The sequence below is a fragment of the Hypanus sabinus genome, chromosome 14 (assembly GCF_030144855.1).
Source record: "Hypanus sabinus isolate sHypSab1 chromosome 14, sHypSab1.hap1, whole genome shotgun sequence".
NCBI lineage: Eukaryota > Metazoa > Chordata > Chondrichthyes > Myliobatiformes > Dasyatidae > Hypanus > Hypanus sabinus.
In genome coordinates, this window is record NC_082719.1 from 97,763,419 (window position 1) to 97,780,300 (window position 16,882).

General features: G+C 40.2%; 1 protein-coding gene across 2 annotated transcripts in view; it reads right to left on the minus strand.

Annotated features, from left to right (window-relative positions):
• Positions 1-16,882, minus strand: part of LOC132405011 (WD repeat-containing protein 7) — a 574,145-nt gene that overhangs the window by 435,528 nt on the left and 121,735 nt on the right. For both annotated transcript variants that reach the window (XM_059989685.1, XM_059989684.1), the window contains 2 exons: positions 14,068-14,288; positions 9,827-10,022 (listed from right to left, as the gene is read on the minus strand). In XM_059989685.1, the coding sequence (XP_059845668.1) occupies positions 9,827-10,022; positions 14,068-14,288 (417 nt within the window). The remainder of the gene's footprint in view (positions 1-9,826; positions 10,023-14,067; positions 14,289-16,882) is intronic.

Consider the following 16,882-nt stretch of genomic DNA (forward strand, 5'->3'; position numbering starts at 1 on the left):
CTCTGCATTGAATAATGGAGCACTCACACAAATAACGAAAAAATCTTCTTGCTTGATTTGCATTCCTCTTGTATATGGAACAGGAAAAGAACATCTTCAATCATGACTGTTAAATCGGATTACAGTCATAAATTCTTAATCTGATACATTATGCCCGATATTGAACAGTTCATTGTTAGCAATCCCACATAAATGTTTTCAATTTATAGCTTTCAGAGATATAATCCAAATTAGCTCAGAATGTACAGATCTACAGTATTTACCTTTCATTTAAAATTTACATCTCTTTTTTTATATACCTTGACAGATACATTACAAGTATCCTGGAGATTCAATTTGTACTCCATTTGTGGTATATCTATTGCTCACTGTCATCCATTGTGGGACATAAATCATCAGCCTTGATCCATTGCAATTCTTCTATTTACTGTGTGTGTGATACAATCAATCTACACTACAAATAATTGACACTGATATTTTATCCATCATCCTGGTGAACACAAGCCATGCACAGAATTAAAACACTATTACACTTTCTTGGTTTCCTCTTTCATATTATGAGCAAATATTCCTGCAGACCCAGTTTCTGTGAGAATGAAGAAGAAAGATGAGACATCGGTGTCACGGAAGTCATGAACAATGAAAGTGCTCTTACCTTAGTGAGCAAGAGTATGATTAAAGACCACTAAATTATTTAAAAGCACTGATAATGTATGTGCATATTTTAGGTCAATATAATTGCATGCGTTTGGTAAGGGCAACAAGAACAATCCATGCGAAAAACAAAGAAACTTCAGATCTGGCAAAAAGAAACAAAGAAAAGAGCCTGTATCAATAACCAAGATACCAACAACAGAAGATACAAGTTTCTCAGGAAATTAGAATGCACTAAAAGTCACTCCACCAATTAGAAATGCTAAGATGACGCAGGTGATATATGGTGAAGTTTTTGCGAGCAACTCACAAAACTACTAGATGTTCTTCTAGATGTACTTTTTCTGAACTATGATCACTGCAATTCACAATCTGTATTTTTCCATTCAGAAATGTACTTTTGAGCCATCTAAATGAACAAGCAATTTTACAATCTTCTGAAGGATTTAGCGAACTTGACCATCAAGAATGCAGGAATGACACATTGAAGGTGAAGTTCCGCCATTGCTGGGACGGACTTGAGGCCAGAATAAAGACATACCTGAGTGCAGAAAACGAACTGGTGTTTGCCCCACTACTCTTCACCGATGACAGCACTGAGCCAGGTTAAAGTTTTGAGGCCCAAGAGCAGAAAATGAACCAGTGATTAAATACTACTCTGTGCCAGCCAAGATCCCCCAGGTAAGCCTACATTTGAACCATCTCCTGCTCACCTGGCTACTACTATCGGGCTGGAAGTCCAGGAGACTTGAGTCTCACACCGCCAGCTATGGGAGCAATTGCTGCCCTATACCAATAGGCTCCTGGACTGGGTTCACTCGCGTCAGTGCTGAACTAATTCCGCAGACTGCGGACTCACTTCCAGGAAGTTGACAGTTCACATTCTATATATTATTTACTTTATAAATAATTGTATAATTTGTCTTCCTTTTGAGCATCGGATGTTTGTTGGTCTTTGTTGTGTGCCATTTTTCTTGGATTCTAATGTGTTTCTTTGTTTTGTGGGTATCTGCAAGAAAATGAATCCCAAGATTGGCTAAGATATACATTGACAATAAATTTACTTTGAGCTTTGAGGTACTTAATAAATATAAATTCCTTCTTGTTTAGAAACAATGTTGGAAGAGATTCCTTTGCTCAAGGTATAAATATTTGAAATTATCCACCCAACAATACAAAATTGAAACTGCATTTATTATGTGAACATGTTCCAAATGTTCAACAGATTAAATTTAGAGATGCAGTAACATAAAGCAGTCAGGTGCATGGAGTAATGTTTCAAACACCAGTGTTTTCTCTCATACAGTTCCAGATTTGTTTGATTATTTTATTTTACCCTGTTTTCCTCTCTCTATTCCTCCTCCAAAGACTTACACCAACTTCATCAAGTCAACACTAATCTATGTCATCCACTATATCAGTATCATCATATCCCTTTTGTTTTCCCCATCCCTTCCTATTCTCTGCAAGTTGAAAACATGCCAATTTTCTAAATGATAGACAGTATATTGATATCTGCATTGTTGCTGTTTTATACACTCAAAGAAATTTCATCAAAAACCACTTCTGTGGCCAAATTCCACTGTCTTCACCTTCAATTGACCCACCTCTAGCTCTTCCCTTTTCCTAACAAGAGAATCTGCATGTGCTGGAAATCCAAACAGCACACACAAAATGCTGGAGGAACTCAGTAGGCCAGGCAGAATCTATGGAAAGGAGTACAGTTGATGTTTTGTGCTGAGAGTCTTCAGCAGGACTGGATAAAAAGAGAAGAGAAAGGGTCGAGTTAAAAGGTAGGGGGAGGGGGCTCCAGAGAAGGGCAACTGAACTCATTCTAGGTGTGCAGGGTATGAGCTACAAAAAGAGGTTGAAATAATTAAATCTGTTTAGCCTAAGAAGACTTAGAAGGAGAAGAGATATGATAGGATTGTTCAAAATCACTAAGCTATAAATAAAGTGAATGCCAGCTGCTACTTCAAAATTAATCCACCATCAAGGACATGGGTCCACAGGTGGAACCAAATCAGAATTAATTAGAGAGCTTAAGCTACAAGAACCCTTTGAGTCAAACTATCATAATATGATTGAAATCCCTCTGAAATTTGAGAAGGAGAAGCTAAAGTCAGATGTATCAGTATTACAGAGTTATAAAGGGAATTACAGAGTTATGAAAGAAGAGTTGGCTAGAGTTGATTGCAAAAGAACAATGGCAGGGACAACAGCACAGCAGCAATGGCTGGAATTTCTGGAAGCAAATAGGAAGACACAGGATATGTACATCCCAAAGAGGAAGAAGTATTCTAAAGGCAAGATGACACAACCGTAGCTAATGAAAAGTCAAAGCCAATGTAAAAGCCCAAGAGAGGGCACATAATAGAGCAAATATTAGTGAGAAGTTAGAGAATTAGGAAGCTTACAAAAACAAAGAGAAGGCAACAAAAAAAGTCATTAAGAAGTTAAAGATGGAATACAAAAGTAAGCTAGACAATAATATTAAAGGTGATACCAAAAGTTTCTGCAAACACAAAGTGTAAAAGAGAGACAAGGGAGGTAGTAATGGGGGCAAGAAAATGGTGGCTGAACTGAATTAGAAATTTGTGTCAGTCTTCTCTGTGGAAGACACTAGCAGTGTGGTGGAAGTTCCAGGTGTCATGAAGTTCCATGAAGTATGTGAAGTTACCAAAACTAGAGAGAAAGTTCTTGGGAAATTGAAAGGTCTCAAGGTAGATAGGTCAACTGAACCAGATGGTGTACACCCCAGAAAGAGGTGGCTGAAGAGATCATGGAGATATTAGTAATCATTTTTCAAGAATCAGTAGGTTCTGGACTGGTTGCAGAAGACTGAAAAATTGCAAAAGTCACATCACAGGGACAGAGGCCGACAAAGGGAAATTGTAGGCCAGTCAGTCTGACCTCATTGGTTGGGAAGATGTTGCAGTCAATTTTTAACAATGAAATCTCAGGGTACTTGAAAGCACATGATGAAATAGGCCATAATCAGCTTAGTTTCCTTATGAGAAAATCATGCCTGACACATCTCTTGGAATTCTTTTAAAAAGTAACAAGCAGGATAGGCAAAGGAAAATCAGTTAATGTTGTGCACTTGGATTTTCAGAATGCCTTTGGCAAGGTGCCACATGAGTCTGCTTAACAAACTATGAATTCATGGTTTTACAGGAAAGATTCTCGCATGGATAAAGCAGTGGCTGATTGGCAGGAGGCAAAGGGGCAATAAAGGGAGCTTTTTCTGGTTGGTTGCCAGTGACTAGTGGTGTTCCACAAGGGTCATTGTTGGGACCAATTCTTTTTATGTTACATATCAATGATTTGGATGATGGAATTGATGGTTTTGTTGCAAAGTTTTCAGACAATATGAAGCTAGGTGGAGGGACAGGTAGTCTTACAGAAGTAGAGAGGCTTCAGGAGGTCAGATTAGGAGAATGAGCAAAGAAACGGCAGATGGAATACAATGTCAGCAAGTGTATGGTCATGCACTTTGGTAGAAGAAATGAAAGGATTAAATATTTTCTAAATGGAGAGAAAATGAAAAAAAAACTGAGGCACAAAGGACTTGGGAGTCCGTGTGTGGGATTCCCTAAAGGTTAATTTGCAGGTTGAGTCTGTGGTGAGGAAGGCAAATGCAATGCTAGCATTCATATCAAGAGGACTAAGATATACAAGCAAGGGTGTGATTTTGAGAATTTATAAAGTACTGGTGAGGCCTCACTTGGAGTATTATGGGCAGTTTGGGGCCCCTTAGCTTAGAAAGGATGTATTGAAAATGAAGAAGGTTCAAAGAATGTTCACAAAAATGATTCCAGGATTGAATGGCTTGTCATATGAAGAACATTTGATAGCTCTGGGCTTGTATTCACTACAATTCAGAAGAATGATGGGAGACCTCATTGAAATCTATTGATGGTGAAAGGCCTTGATTGAGTTGATGTGAAGAGGATGGATGCTCACTATGGTGGGAGAATCTAAGACCAGAGGACACAGCCTCAGAATAGAAGGGCGACGTTTTTGAACAGAGATGAGGAAGAATTTCTTGAGCCAGAGAGTGGTGAATTTGTGGAATTATTTGCCACATGCAGCTGTGAAGGCCAAGTCTTTACATATATTTAAGGCAGAGGTTGATAGATAATTTGTCAGTGCATGAAGAGAAATGGGGAGAAGACTGAGAAGAAAATTGGATCAGCCATGATGAAATGGCGGAGCAGACTTGATGGGTCAAATGGCCCAATTCTGCTCCTATGTCTTACAATCTTTTGGGGACTGGTTAAGAGGAGATTTCAGACTAACATCAGGAAGCATTTCTTTACAAAGCGAGTTGTGGACACATGGAACAAACTACCTAGTTGTGCAGTTGAGAATAGTACCTTAGAGACTTTTAAATCTAAACTTCATAGTTATTTCAACACACTATATGAATAGGAATTTGGCAAGCTTTGTGGGGCCGAATGGGCTGCTCTTGTCAAAAACTTTCTGATGTTCTAAGTCAAATATAAAATGTAACGTTCTAACATAACCCTTCCCTCCCACATAGTCCTCCATTTTACATACATCCATGTGCCTAACTAAGACTCTCTTAAATGTCCCTTATGTACTGATGTTGGCATATGTTAGTCTTGCGAGACCATGGATCTGCGCCTGGAAAATCTTGCTTCCAGGGCGCAGGTCTGGGCAAAGTTGTATGGAAGACCAGCAGTTGCCCAAGCAGCAAGCCTCCCCTCTCCATGTCACCAATGTTGTCCAAGGGAAGGGCAAGGGCCGATATAGCTTGGCATCAGTGACATCGCAGGAGTTGCCAGAGCGAGGTTGAAGGCAACGTCGGACTGCCTTAGGGACTACAGCTCCAGAGTTATCCTCAGGGTTTACTCCAGAAGGCTTTCCCATAAGTGGGTATGGCCACAAGGCATCGGAGATGCTCCATCTACCTGAAAATATGTACTAAACACCTCTTATCATGGTAACAATAAATACAAAAACCAAGCGCAAAAACATTTGAATAGTGCAAAGTAAAACAAATCGAAATGCTGAAGCACTAATAACGGAAGAGATAGAATTAAGGGTTCAAAGACATGACCCCATCTCTGAGAAGGAACTTTGTGCATTAGGAGGTACATATATTTTTTGTAAACCATATATTTCATTAGCAGTAAATATTAGCATTGTGATCTCTTTTAAAGTACAGCAGCTTCTCAATCTGTCATTTTAAATTCTGTTGTTTTGTAATTTCAAAATATAAACTCTAATTGGAAGAAAAACAAGACAACCAAGAGATGAGAGTCTTAATTTGTTCTTTACTTTAGCGAGAGATGCGCATAGCACATGGTGACATGATGACGTATGCCATTCATATACTTTGTTTAAACAACAAAGAATGCTTCCCAAAATATATTCCATTTTTTATGTAGGATTCTCTCACTAAAGGCTTTATAATGCCCAAATTATGAAATAACCTTTTGTTATTTTTTTAAAACAGCAAAAATATGAAAGAGAAATGCTTTTCACTAACTCACTTGAAAATTTCAGTTTTTAAAAATTACTGAGTAACTCCTCTCAAAATCATCTAGATTCTAGATTCCAGAGGATGAAATGTGTTAATATTCAATAATGTTATTAGTAGAAAAAACAAGTTTAAAATCCCTTCAATCTACTTGAGGAGCAAGAAAGATTATTGGATTCAGGTGATGGTGGAAAAAATATTGCACCAGTGAATTGTGTCCATGAATTTACAAAGATACAATGAAAATTAACTCTTCAGTAGATATTTGAGCAACAGGATTGAAACACATTACCTGGCCAGACAGCCACAGTATTGTAGCTGTTAGCACAACACTATTACAGTGCAAGCGATCACCAACCAGGGTTCAATTTCTGCTGCTCTCTGTAAGAAGTTTATACATTCTCACTGTGAACGCATGGGTTTTCTCTAGGCGCTTCAGCTTCCTCCCACATTCCAAAAGATTTCCGGTTAGGGTTACCGTAGTAAGTTTTGGGTATGCTATATTGTCACCTGAAGCACCTGAAACTTCTGGGCTGCCTCCAGCACAATCTTAGAACTGTGCTGATCATTCATGTAACACCATGGTCCCGAAAAACGTTGTCTCATTTTTACTATGTACTGTACATAGCAGTTATGGTCGAAATGACAATAACAGTGACTTGACTTGACTTGATGTGTTGTCATCAATGACCAACTCAGACCAACTGTCACAACAGGCCAGGTAGCATCTATAGGGAGAAGCGCTGTCGACGTTTCGGGCTGAGACCCTTTGTCAGGACTAACCGAAAGGAAATCATTTTGCATTTCCCCCTCCCCCCACTACTTTCAAATCTCTTACTATCTTTCCTTTCGGTTAGTCCTGACGAAGGGTCTCGGCCCGAAACGTCGACAGCACTTCTCCCTATAGATGCTGCCTGGCCTGCTGTGTTCCACCAGCATTTTGTGTGTGTTGTTTGAATTTCCAGCATCTGCAGATTTCCTCATGTTTGCTCAGACCAACTGTGTTGGTTGTTGCCGCAAAACACATTTCACTATGCATTTCAACATTTTGAACAGGTGACAAATAAAGCTGATCTTAAGTCTCATTCTGCATTTGCAATTTCAAGTATTTTCTAATACAAAGTCTGTATCAATTTAGTTAAACTATAACTAATCTGCAAGACTAGGCAAACAAGATATTACAAGTATACTCATAGATAACAAATAGAAGGCTTAAATTAAGAGAAAAAATACGTAAAATTGTAAATTTCAATAAGATGCTTTCCACTACCTCTCCAGCAAGCACTATCCCCATTACAACAAATGTTTGTGGACAAGTTGTTTCTAAAATCAATAAAAGCTATTTTTTTTAAAAAACCATAACTTCATTTATCATCATAAAATATTGACACCGGAATAATATTCCAAACTTATTATGGCAGATGATTAAAATCTTAATCATAGAAGTAGATTTAAGGAGTACCTTGAAGAAGAAAAGGAGATCAAGAGGCAAAGCAAATTAGTGAGTGAAATCTGGAGTTTATAGCCTAAACAGTCGAAAACAGCTAATGGTACAGTACTTAATTCTGGAAGATCTAGAGACCAGAATCAGAGGAACGTATGTTTCTCAGATGTTTGTGGAATTGCAGAGTTGGGAAAGTATAAAACCACAGAGGGATTCCATAACAATGGTGTCAATGTTAAGATCAAGCTTTGCTTAATCACAAAGGTTAGTAAGCCTGAAGAGGTGGATAAACACGTTAGCATATAAGGACATGAGCAGAAGACTTTAGAATGACCTTAAGTTAGCAGAACTGCTTCCTCGGTACTTAGAACATAGAATACTACATACAATACAGACCTTTCAGCTCATGATGTTGTACCAACTCTATAACCTACTCAATCTAATCCCTCCTTCCCACAAAACATGGTTTTTTTCATCCATGTTCCAAGTGCATAGTGAAAGGAAATTTCCTCCATCTAAAAATTGGGAAAACCAATATGTAGGTTGAGAAAAAAGCTCTTCAAGCTAAGAATTAAGAAGCACAAATTTATTGGGGAGACCTGGAAGGAAAACTCAAGTCTAGGGGTATGGAAGTGGTTGAGAGATTCAGCAGCAGATGAATCAATGCACGACTGAGCCAGAATTATTACAGACACTTTGTTTATTTTATTTATCTAGAGATACAGCATGGAGCAGGCCTTTCCGGCCCAATGAGCAGCACCACCCAGCAAACCACTAGCCTATTTACAAGACAATTTACAATGACCTATTAACCTACTATCCGATACGTCATTGGACTGTGGAAGGAAACTGGAGCATACGGAAGAAACCCAGGCAGTTCACATTCAAACTCCTCACAGACAACTTCTGAATTGAACTCCAAACTCTGGGACACCTTGAACTGTAATCGCATCTTGCAAACCACTAATTTACTGTGGCCACCAATGAAGTCTGAGAGATATGTGAGTGGTCAAAGCTCATCTCAAGTATGGGCCGTACACTGGCAGATGGGACCAGCTCTGATGGGGAGTCTAGGGAGACATGGACAAGTTGGGCTGAAAGGTTTCTTTCCATGCTGTATAACTCTACTAAACTCTTTAAGGCCATTATAGCTGGGAGAGGTAAGGGGGACAAGTTCCCATTACCTATTTAATGTTCCCAATAGCGTGCACCTCAAATGGCCTCTAACAACCAAGTCCAGTTCTGGCCCTCACGTGTAGCTTAGTTACGCCTGGCGAAACCATTTCCACTAACAGGCGAAGGGGCAAAGGCAGGTTACTGGTGCCTTAAAACCAATTCCACTAACAGGGGAAGGGGCAAAGGCAGGTTACTGGCGCCTTAAAACCAATTCCACTAACAGGGGAAGGGGCAAAGGCAGGTTACTGCTTCGGGCAAATGGGAGTCGTCAGCCGTGGTTAGTGGCTCATCTAGAAGGAAAATTCTGATCTCAAACCTCTGCTACTTTGCAGCTATACCCTCTCATGCCAAAGGTTTCCGGAGTAAACCCCCAAAGGGAAAATCCAGAACTGGACTCCATAAGGCAGTCCAATGTTGAGTTCAACATTGACTCCTGCAGCACTGTTGGTACCAAATTCTATCGGTCTCTGTCTTTCTTTTTCGCTTATCAGATGCGTGGAATGGAAGAGCTTGCTACAAGGGCAACAGCTTGCTCTCCACATCATACTGCCCAGGAATGAGCATCTAGACAGCTAAGATACAACATCCATGGGCAACCCTGACTAACGGAGGCCTCACATAACTCTATAATTCTCCAAGTCAACCATGATAGCATGGCTGCAAGCAGTCTTGATAAATTTGCAAAAATAGTTCTTTCTTCCCAATATTTGGTTGGAAGAAGGTATTTACCCTCATCTGGAATTGGGTATATTTCCACCCACCATCTCGCCTCTTTTCCTCGACTATTTACTGAAGAACTGTGTAGAGACAGTGGTCAGGTGAAGAGAGATGTACAGATAAGATGTACAAATAAGTAATAAGCAAACGATTGGCTTTCCCATAACTCCAAATGCAGTTTCCCCATTTCCTCTATTGCATATTATTGAAATTCTACAGCCATGATGAAGCACACAGATTAATACAAATAATGGCAATGATTTGACCTGTTATCAGTTACAATTAACTGCTTTCACTGCTATCAAAAGTGAGAAGAATGAACTCACCAGTGTCCATTTGCCAAACGTACACTGATCCATCTGAGCATCCAACCACCAGGTAATCATCAGATGGCCTCCACTTAATAACTTGAATAGGAAATAGATGTCGTGATGCCAACATTATGCACTTCTTGTCTCGAAGGCTGAGAAGACCCACTGAATGATCACTGGCCACCGAGCAGATGCAATATTGTACACGAGACTAGAGCCAAAACAAAATGAGGAAGAAAATGCATAGTTTTCAATATGGCAGCCAAATTTGATCATGGAAATTTTTCACTGAATATTTCATGTTCTTTGAAAAAGGCACGATTGCAAATCATTCATTTAATCTGAAAGTCAACTTGCAAAATAATTACCTTGTTGACTGATTACAACTATACTTAATGGCAAAGTTAAAAACTGCTATTTGGACAGCCAAAAGAACTATGGAAAAGAGACTATGGATGGTACAATAATGACATGTTGCTGCTGCACAACATTCAGGTACCTCTCAGGACCATTTCTGCACATAGTTCACAAAGTAAACTTGTGTTTCTTGTATCCTGTGTGTGCCATGTGCCAGCAGTCAGTCAACCTTTCTGATGCACACTACATCAATATTTCACATGTAATGCTCTTATCTGCATTGTACAGCTTCCCCTCCACACACCTTCTTATTCTGGCTTCTTCCCCCCACCCCCCACTTCCTTTTCAGTCCTAATGAAGTTTCTGTATCCAAAACAAGGTCTGTTTATTCACCTCCATAGATGCTGCCTGATCTGCTGAGCACCTGCAGCATTTTACGTGTGTTACTTTGAATTCCTACTATCCTCTGTGTAAAAACACTTACCTATGATATAACCCCTATACTTTCCTCCAAACATCTTAAAGTGATGTGCACTTGTATTAGCCATTTTTGCCCTGGGAAAAGGTCTAATTGTCCAGTCTATCCATGTCTCCCATCATGTTATAAACTCTACCAAGTTACCCTTCATCTTCTTCTTTCCAACAAGAAAAGCCCAAGTTTGCTCAACAAATCCTCATAAGATATGCTCTCTAATCCAGGTAGCATTCTACTAAATCTCCTCTGCAGTCTCTCTAAAGCTTGGAAGTTTTAGTCAACATGATCTAGACTCTTCTTTTAATACAGAAAGCAAAAAGTTGTTTTAAAGTTTCCATTGTAAAAGTGACTTTGTAAGTTTACACTGAATATACAAAAATAGAAACTAAAATAGATCTGAGGCCAACAATCTTACTCTGCTGTACATAAAAATTGCACAGAATCAACCTCTCATTTGCCACAGCAGAGGAGATATTTACATTCATATAACATAAATTTTAGGCTCCATCATAGGAAGGATGTCAAGGCTTTAGCAAGGGTGCAGGTGAGGTTTATCAAGATGCTGCCTTGATTAGAAGGCATGTACTATAACGAGAGGTTGAACAAACTTTAATTCTTTTCTCTGGAGCAGCAGAGCCTGAGGGGAGAGCCGATAGAGGTTTATAAGATTATGGGAGGCATACATAAAGTAGACAGACAGTATCTTCTTTTCAGGGTTGGCATGTCTAATACCAGAGGGCATACTTTTAAGGTGAGGGGGGATAATTTCGAAAGAGATGTGAGGGGCAAGTTTATCACACAGAGAGTTCTAAGTGCCTGCAATGCAATGCAATGCCTGGAGTGGTGGTAGAGACAGGTACATTAGGGACTTTTAAGAGACATTTAGATAGGAAAATGAATTGAGGAAAATGGATGGACATTGTGTAGGCAGTGGGGATTAGTTAGATTGCCCATTGGATTACTAATTTAATTGGAATGGTGCAACATTGTGGGGTGAAGAGCCTGTTTCTGTGCTTTACTCTTCCATGTTTTATAAATAATTAAATTTATCAAAATATATCTCTTTTGGTATGAGAAAGGCAAATTCTAAGCTTTTTATAATTGTAAACCAATAGAATATAGAGTCTTAATGTTTAATGTTTACTGGTGTTAATGTTTAGAACTTTTGTCATGCCTGTATCTAAATCTCATGGTCATTCCATACAAAGCAGTGCACAATTGAAAGGAAATCTTCCAAATAACTGCAATTATGGATACCAAAAGAATGGATAGCTGGATAGTGATACAGCCTGTCAGAATTCTCTCTATGGTACATCTGTATAAATTTTCAAGTGTTTTAAGTGGCAAACCTAATCTCCCCAAATTCCTAATGAAATATAGCCACTGTCTTGCCTTCTTCATAGCTTCATCGATGTGTTGGGTTCAAAGACATACCGGGAAGATTAATTAGTCATTGTGAATCAGCCAATGATTAGGTTAGAGTTAAATCGGAGTTGTCAGGTGTTACTGGGCAGCACGGCTCGAAAGGCCAGCTGTGCCTATTCGCATGGTGTCTCGTAATAAGAGCATATGACATAGAAGCAGAATTAGGCCATTCGGGCCCTTCGAGTCAGCCATCTCATCCTAGCTGATCCAATTTTCCTCTCGGCCTCTATCTCCTACCTTTATCAGAATCAGAATCAGACTTTAATCACCAAGTTCCTGTGCACATACAAGGAATTTACTTCCGGCAGATGTTGTCTCTCTGCTCATAACAATAATAATGATAAATACAAATGAAAATATAGATTATACATACAAGTAGTGCAATCCAAGTAATAGTTAGCCGACAGTTAACCTTCATGTTCCGACCTATCAAGAATATATCAAACTCTGCTTTAAATATACATAAAGAATTGGCCTCCACAGCTGTCTGTGGCAATGAATTCCACATATTCACCACTCTCTGGCTAAAGAAATTCTCCCTTATCTTCATTCTAAAGGGATGCATCTCTATTTTGAGGCTGTGTTCTCTGGTCTTAGACACTCCTACCACAGGAAACATTCTTACCACATCCTCTCTATCAAGACCTTTCACCATTCGACAGGTTTCAATTAGGTCACCCCTCATTCTTCTAAATTCCAGTGAACAGAGCCAATCTGCCCCCAAGAATATTGGACCCCCTCTGCTTCAGGTGTAACCCATCCCTTTTGTACAGATGATACCTTTCCAAGAGACCCCAATAATCCATAAATCTGAATCCCTGCCCCCGCACCAATTCTTCAGCCATACATTCATCTGCCAAATCATCCTATTCTTACCCTCACTGGCATGTGGCCCAGGCAGGAATCCAGAAATTACTATTCTGGAGGCACTGTTTCTCAGCTTTCTACCTAGCACTCTAAAACTTGTCAACCTATATCACTGGCACCCGTATGTACCAAGACTTCTGGCTGCTCACCCTCACCCACATAACCTTGTCTCTGTTCCTCTGACGAATGAATCTCCTACCAACACTGCAGTCCTCTTCACCTCTCTGCTCTCCTGAGCAACTACACAAGACCCAATGCCAGAGTTCCTGTCACTGTGGCTCCACTCAGTAGGTCATCCCCCTCAACAGTATCTAAAGTTATACACTTATTATTGAGGGGAACAGCCACAGGTATACTCTGCACTGACTGTGCATTTTCCCTCCTTCTCCTGACAATCAACCAGTTACCTGTCTCCTGCAACCTAGGAGTAACTACCTCCCTGAGGCTCCTGTGTATCACCTCCTCATTCTCCCATATGAGTCGAAGGTTATTGAGCTGTAGCTCCAGTTCTATTAGGAGGGACAGCTCAGTGCACCTGGTGCAAATGTGTTTATCTGGGAGAGTGGACATCTCCCAGACATCCCACATCCCTCAGACAGTACAGAACACTGACCTTGGAGCCATTCTTACTAATCTACAGATAAAGACTGAACAAATAAGAACGGAGACAGAGAGACATACAAGATACTTTACCACACCCAAATACAATCTCACTTCAGCCTGATGAGCCAAAGCCACTGAACAAGTGTCACAGGAACATCCAAATCAATGATATTATTGAAGTTTTCATTATTTTTGAGTAACAAGTTCAAAAATTATCTTTATAGTCCATGATACCAGAATATTTCAAGAATGCCAAAAATACTATTACAAACAATATAGTGCAAATGGGTTTCCTGTTCCAACTTTTAAATGAGTGGACTCAACAGTATTTAAAGCATACTAAGATAAGAGTCATGGAGTCTTGGACAAAGTTTCCTTTCATTGCTTTTTTTCAGGATCTGGCAATAAAAACTTGGATCAGTCTGTCCATTGCAGATACCGAGTACATGGAACGTTATAGATGTTTAAGATTAAAGTTTATATTTATATAAACTGAATTCTAAAAATAAAACCTTTATAAAGAACTTACACTGCAGTTTTCAGGTGGAACTACCAGCTGGGTAATCTCTCCACCATGGACACAAAAGGTATGCTTCATTTCCCCCGAGTTGATGTCCCAGATGATTACAGAGAAATCTACCCCACCCGACACCAGGTAGCGTTGATCATACCGTGTTGCGACCTGGTGTGGGTACAACAGGCAGGTCACTTTGCCTCGATGGCCACGAAGTGTTCGGTGAGGTGGCCAACCTGAGGAAGTATAAATTCATGCATAAAAATACTTAAATAACACTCTACTCAAAGGCACAGAAAGCAATCCAATCACAGAACAAAGAACAGTAGAATACAATACAGGCTCTTTAGCCCAAGATGTTGAGCCAATCCTTTAACCTACTGCAAGATCAATCTAACCCTTCCCACCTATATAAGACCATAAGACATAGGAGCAGTTTTAGGCCATTCAGCCAATCGAGTCCACTCTGCTATTCCATCATGGCTGACCTCAGATCCCACTTAACCCCACACACCTGCCTTCTCAGCATAGCCTTTGCTGCCCTGACCAATCAGGAAATGATCAACTTCCGCCTTAAATACACCCATGGACTTGGCCTCCACCGCAGTCTGTGGCACCGCATGCCACAGATTCACTACTCTCTGGACAAAAAAATCCCTGCTTACCTCTGATCTAAAGGGTCACCTCTCAATTTTCAGGTTGTGCCCTCTAGTTCTGGACACCTCCACCAAAGGAAAAACCCTCTTCACATCCACCCTATCTAATTCTTTCAACATTTGGTAGGTTTCAATGAGATTCCCCTCCCCCCCCCCCCCCCCACATTCTTCTAAAATTCAGTGAGTACAGGCCCAAAGCTGCCAAACACTTGCCATATGTTCTTGAATCATCCTCATGAACCTCCTCTGGACACTCTCCAATGACAACACATCCTTTCTGAGATATAGGGCCAAAAACTGTTGACAATACTCCAAGTGCAGCTTGACTATTGTCTTATAAAGCCTCAGCATTATCTCCTTATTTTTAATCCTCTATTCCACTTGAAATAAATGCCATCATTTATTTATAGCCTATCAATTTTTGTTTTGCATCTGTGCACCTACTTAAGTCTCCCAAATGCCCCCAATGCATCTGCCTTCATCACCATTGCCAGCAGTGCATTCCGCACACCCCATCCACCAATGTTGGTTACCAGTTGAATCCAACATTGACAGGAGACCTGAATGGGACAGCTTCTAAAGTGAAAAAGTCATTGCAATGGAGCTATTCCACTCCCTCAACCTTGGAAGTCTGGGTCCAGCATTACAGTTATTAGTCACAAACTGGGGCTTTCTTCATTGCAGTGGATGATAATGACTACTTCTGTACCTTGTCATGCCCTTTGTTCTCCACAAAGTGTTACAGAACCGCCTACCAGGCTGTTGGATCTCGCTGTTAATCTCATCCACCCAGTCCGCCAGAGCTGACTTCACATGCTTAGACAGGCACATCTATCACTCTCTGTGTAAAAAACCTACTTCTGACATTCCCCCTCCCATATTTTTCTCCCAATACCTTAACGTGCTGTTTTAGCCATTTCTACTAAACAAATTGAGTTATGGAGAAAACAAGACAGAAGGAGCCTCTATGTCTCATTATCCATTGTCTGACACATTGGCACATCCTGTTTCTCCACTCACTCTGCTAAGAAATTCCATTCAATTCTGCATGGTTTCTGAAAATATACTGTTTCACTTTAGATAGCTTTGGGAAAACAGTGAGTCTAGATTTCTTTTAAAACAATGCCATTGTAGCAAACCAATCTCAAGATTAAAAAGCTGTAACAAATAACTCATCTGATTCACTCATGTTTCATAGTAGAAGAAATCTATCCTTCTTACTCAGTCTAGTCTTCCAGCTCACAAGAGCATTCACAAACTTTTTGAATAGTGAATCTAGTACTTCATAAGTGTAGCCACTATTGCAATGTACAGAGACATAGCCAAAGCATTTTTTTTTGCTGGTTCTGCTGCTGGTGTTTAGGTCCTCCATCTCAGAAGAAATTCACGGCTTCCTTCATCGTGTATGAAGCTTCCGCCTGGTTTACCGTCAGTCATACAAGTCACGGGTGTAGACTCAGGAATGCCTTCACACACAGATGTGGAAGAATTCCTGATTGCTGTTTCTGTAACAGTTTTATTTGACGCATCAGGGTTGTTAGCCCTGAGCTGAACACCCGAACCTGAAGGATTGATGGACCACTCTTAGTCGGGCCTCTGCCTTTTGATCTGTCTGGCATGCATGACTGTACCACAAGGCAAAGCATAAAGCCTTGACTCCAGCCAGCAGAGCTCTCTGGATCACTGAGGCATGCAAGCCCCCAAATCACGATAAGGTTGTGGTCCTCTTGGAGGAAAGTTAAATACATTGATTGTTTATTTCCCTCAATAGATTCTGCCTGGCTTGCTGAGTTCCTGCAGCATTCTGTGCGTGTTACTCAAGATCTGCAGCATCTGCAGAATCTCATGTCTATACAAATAAGTTAATGGCTAGAAAACCAGTTATAGTAACTTCTGCTGGGACTGAAATATTGGCCGGAACCTGGGGGCAAGCCCTTGTTCGTTAAGCTGTCAGAGGATCCTCAGAGAACCAGATGCACCATCTGAGCCCTAGTTGTCACTCAAAGCCTGCTCTCCCTCATGGGATGGCTAAACTACGCAAGCCTCCAGTTAATTGGAGGAATGCCACAATGCAGCAATATAGGTAAGCATAACATGGCCTAATGGCTCTTCCAAGAGAAACTGACGGGCACATTTATTTTTCCCCAAGATTTTTCCAATGATTTGAGAAAAAT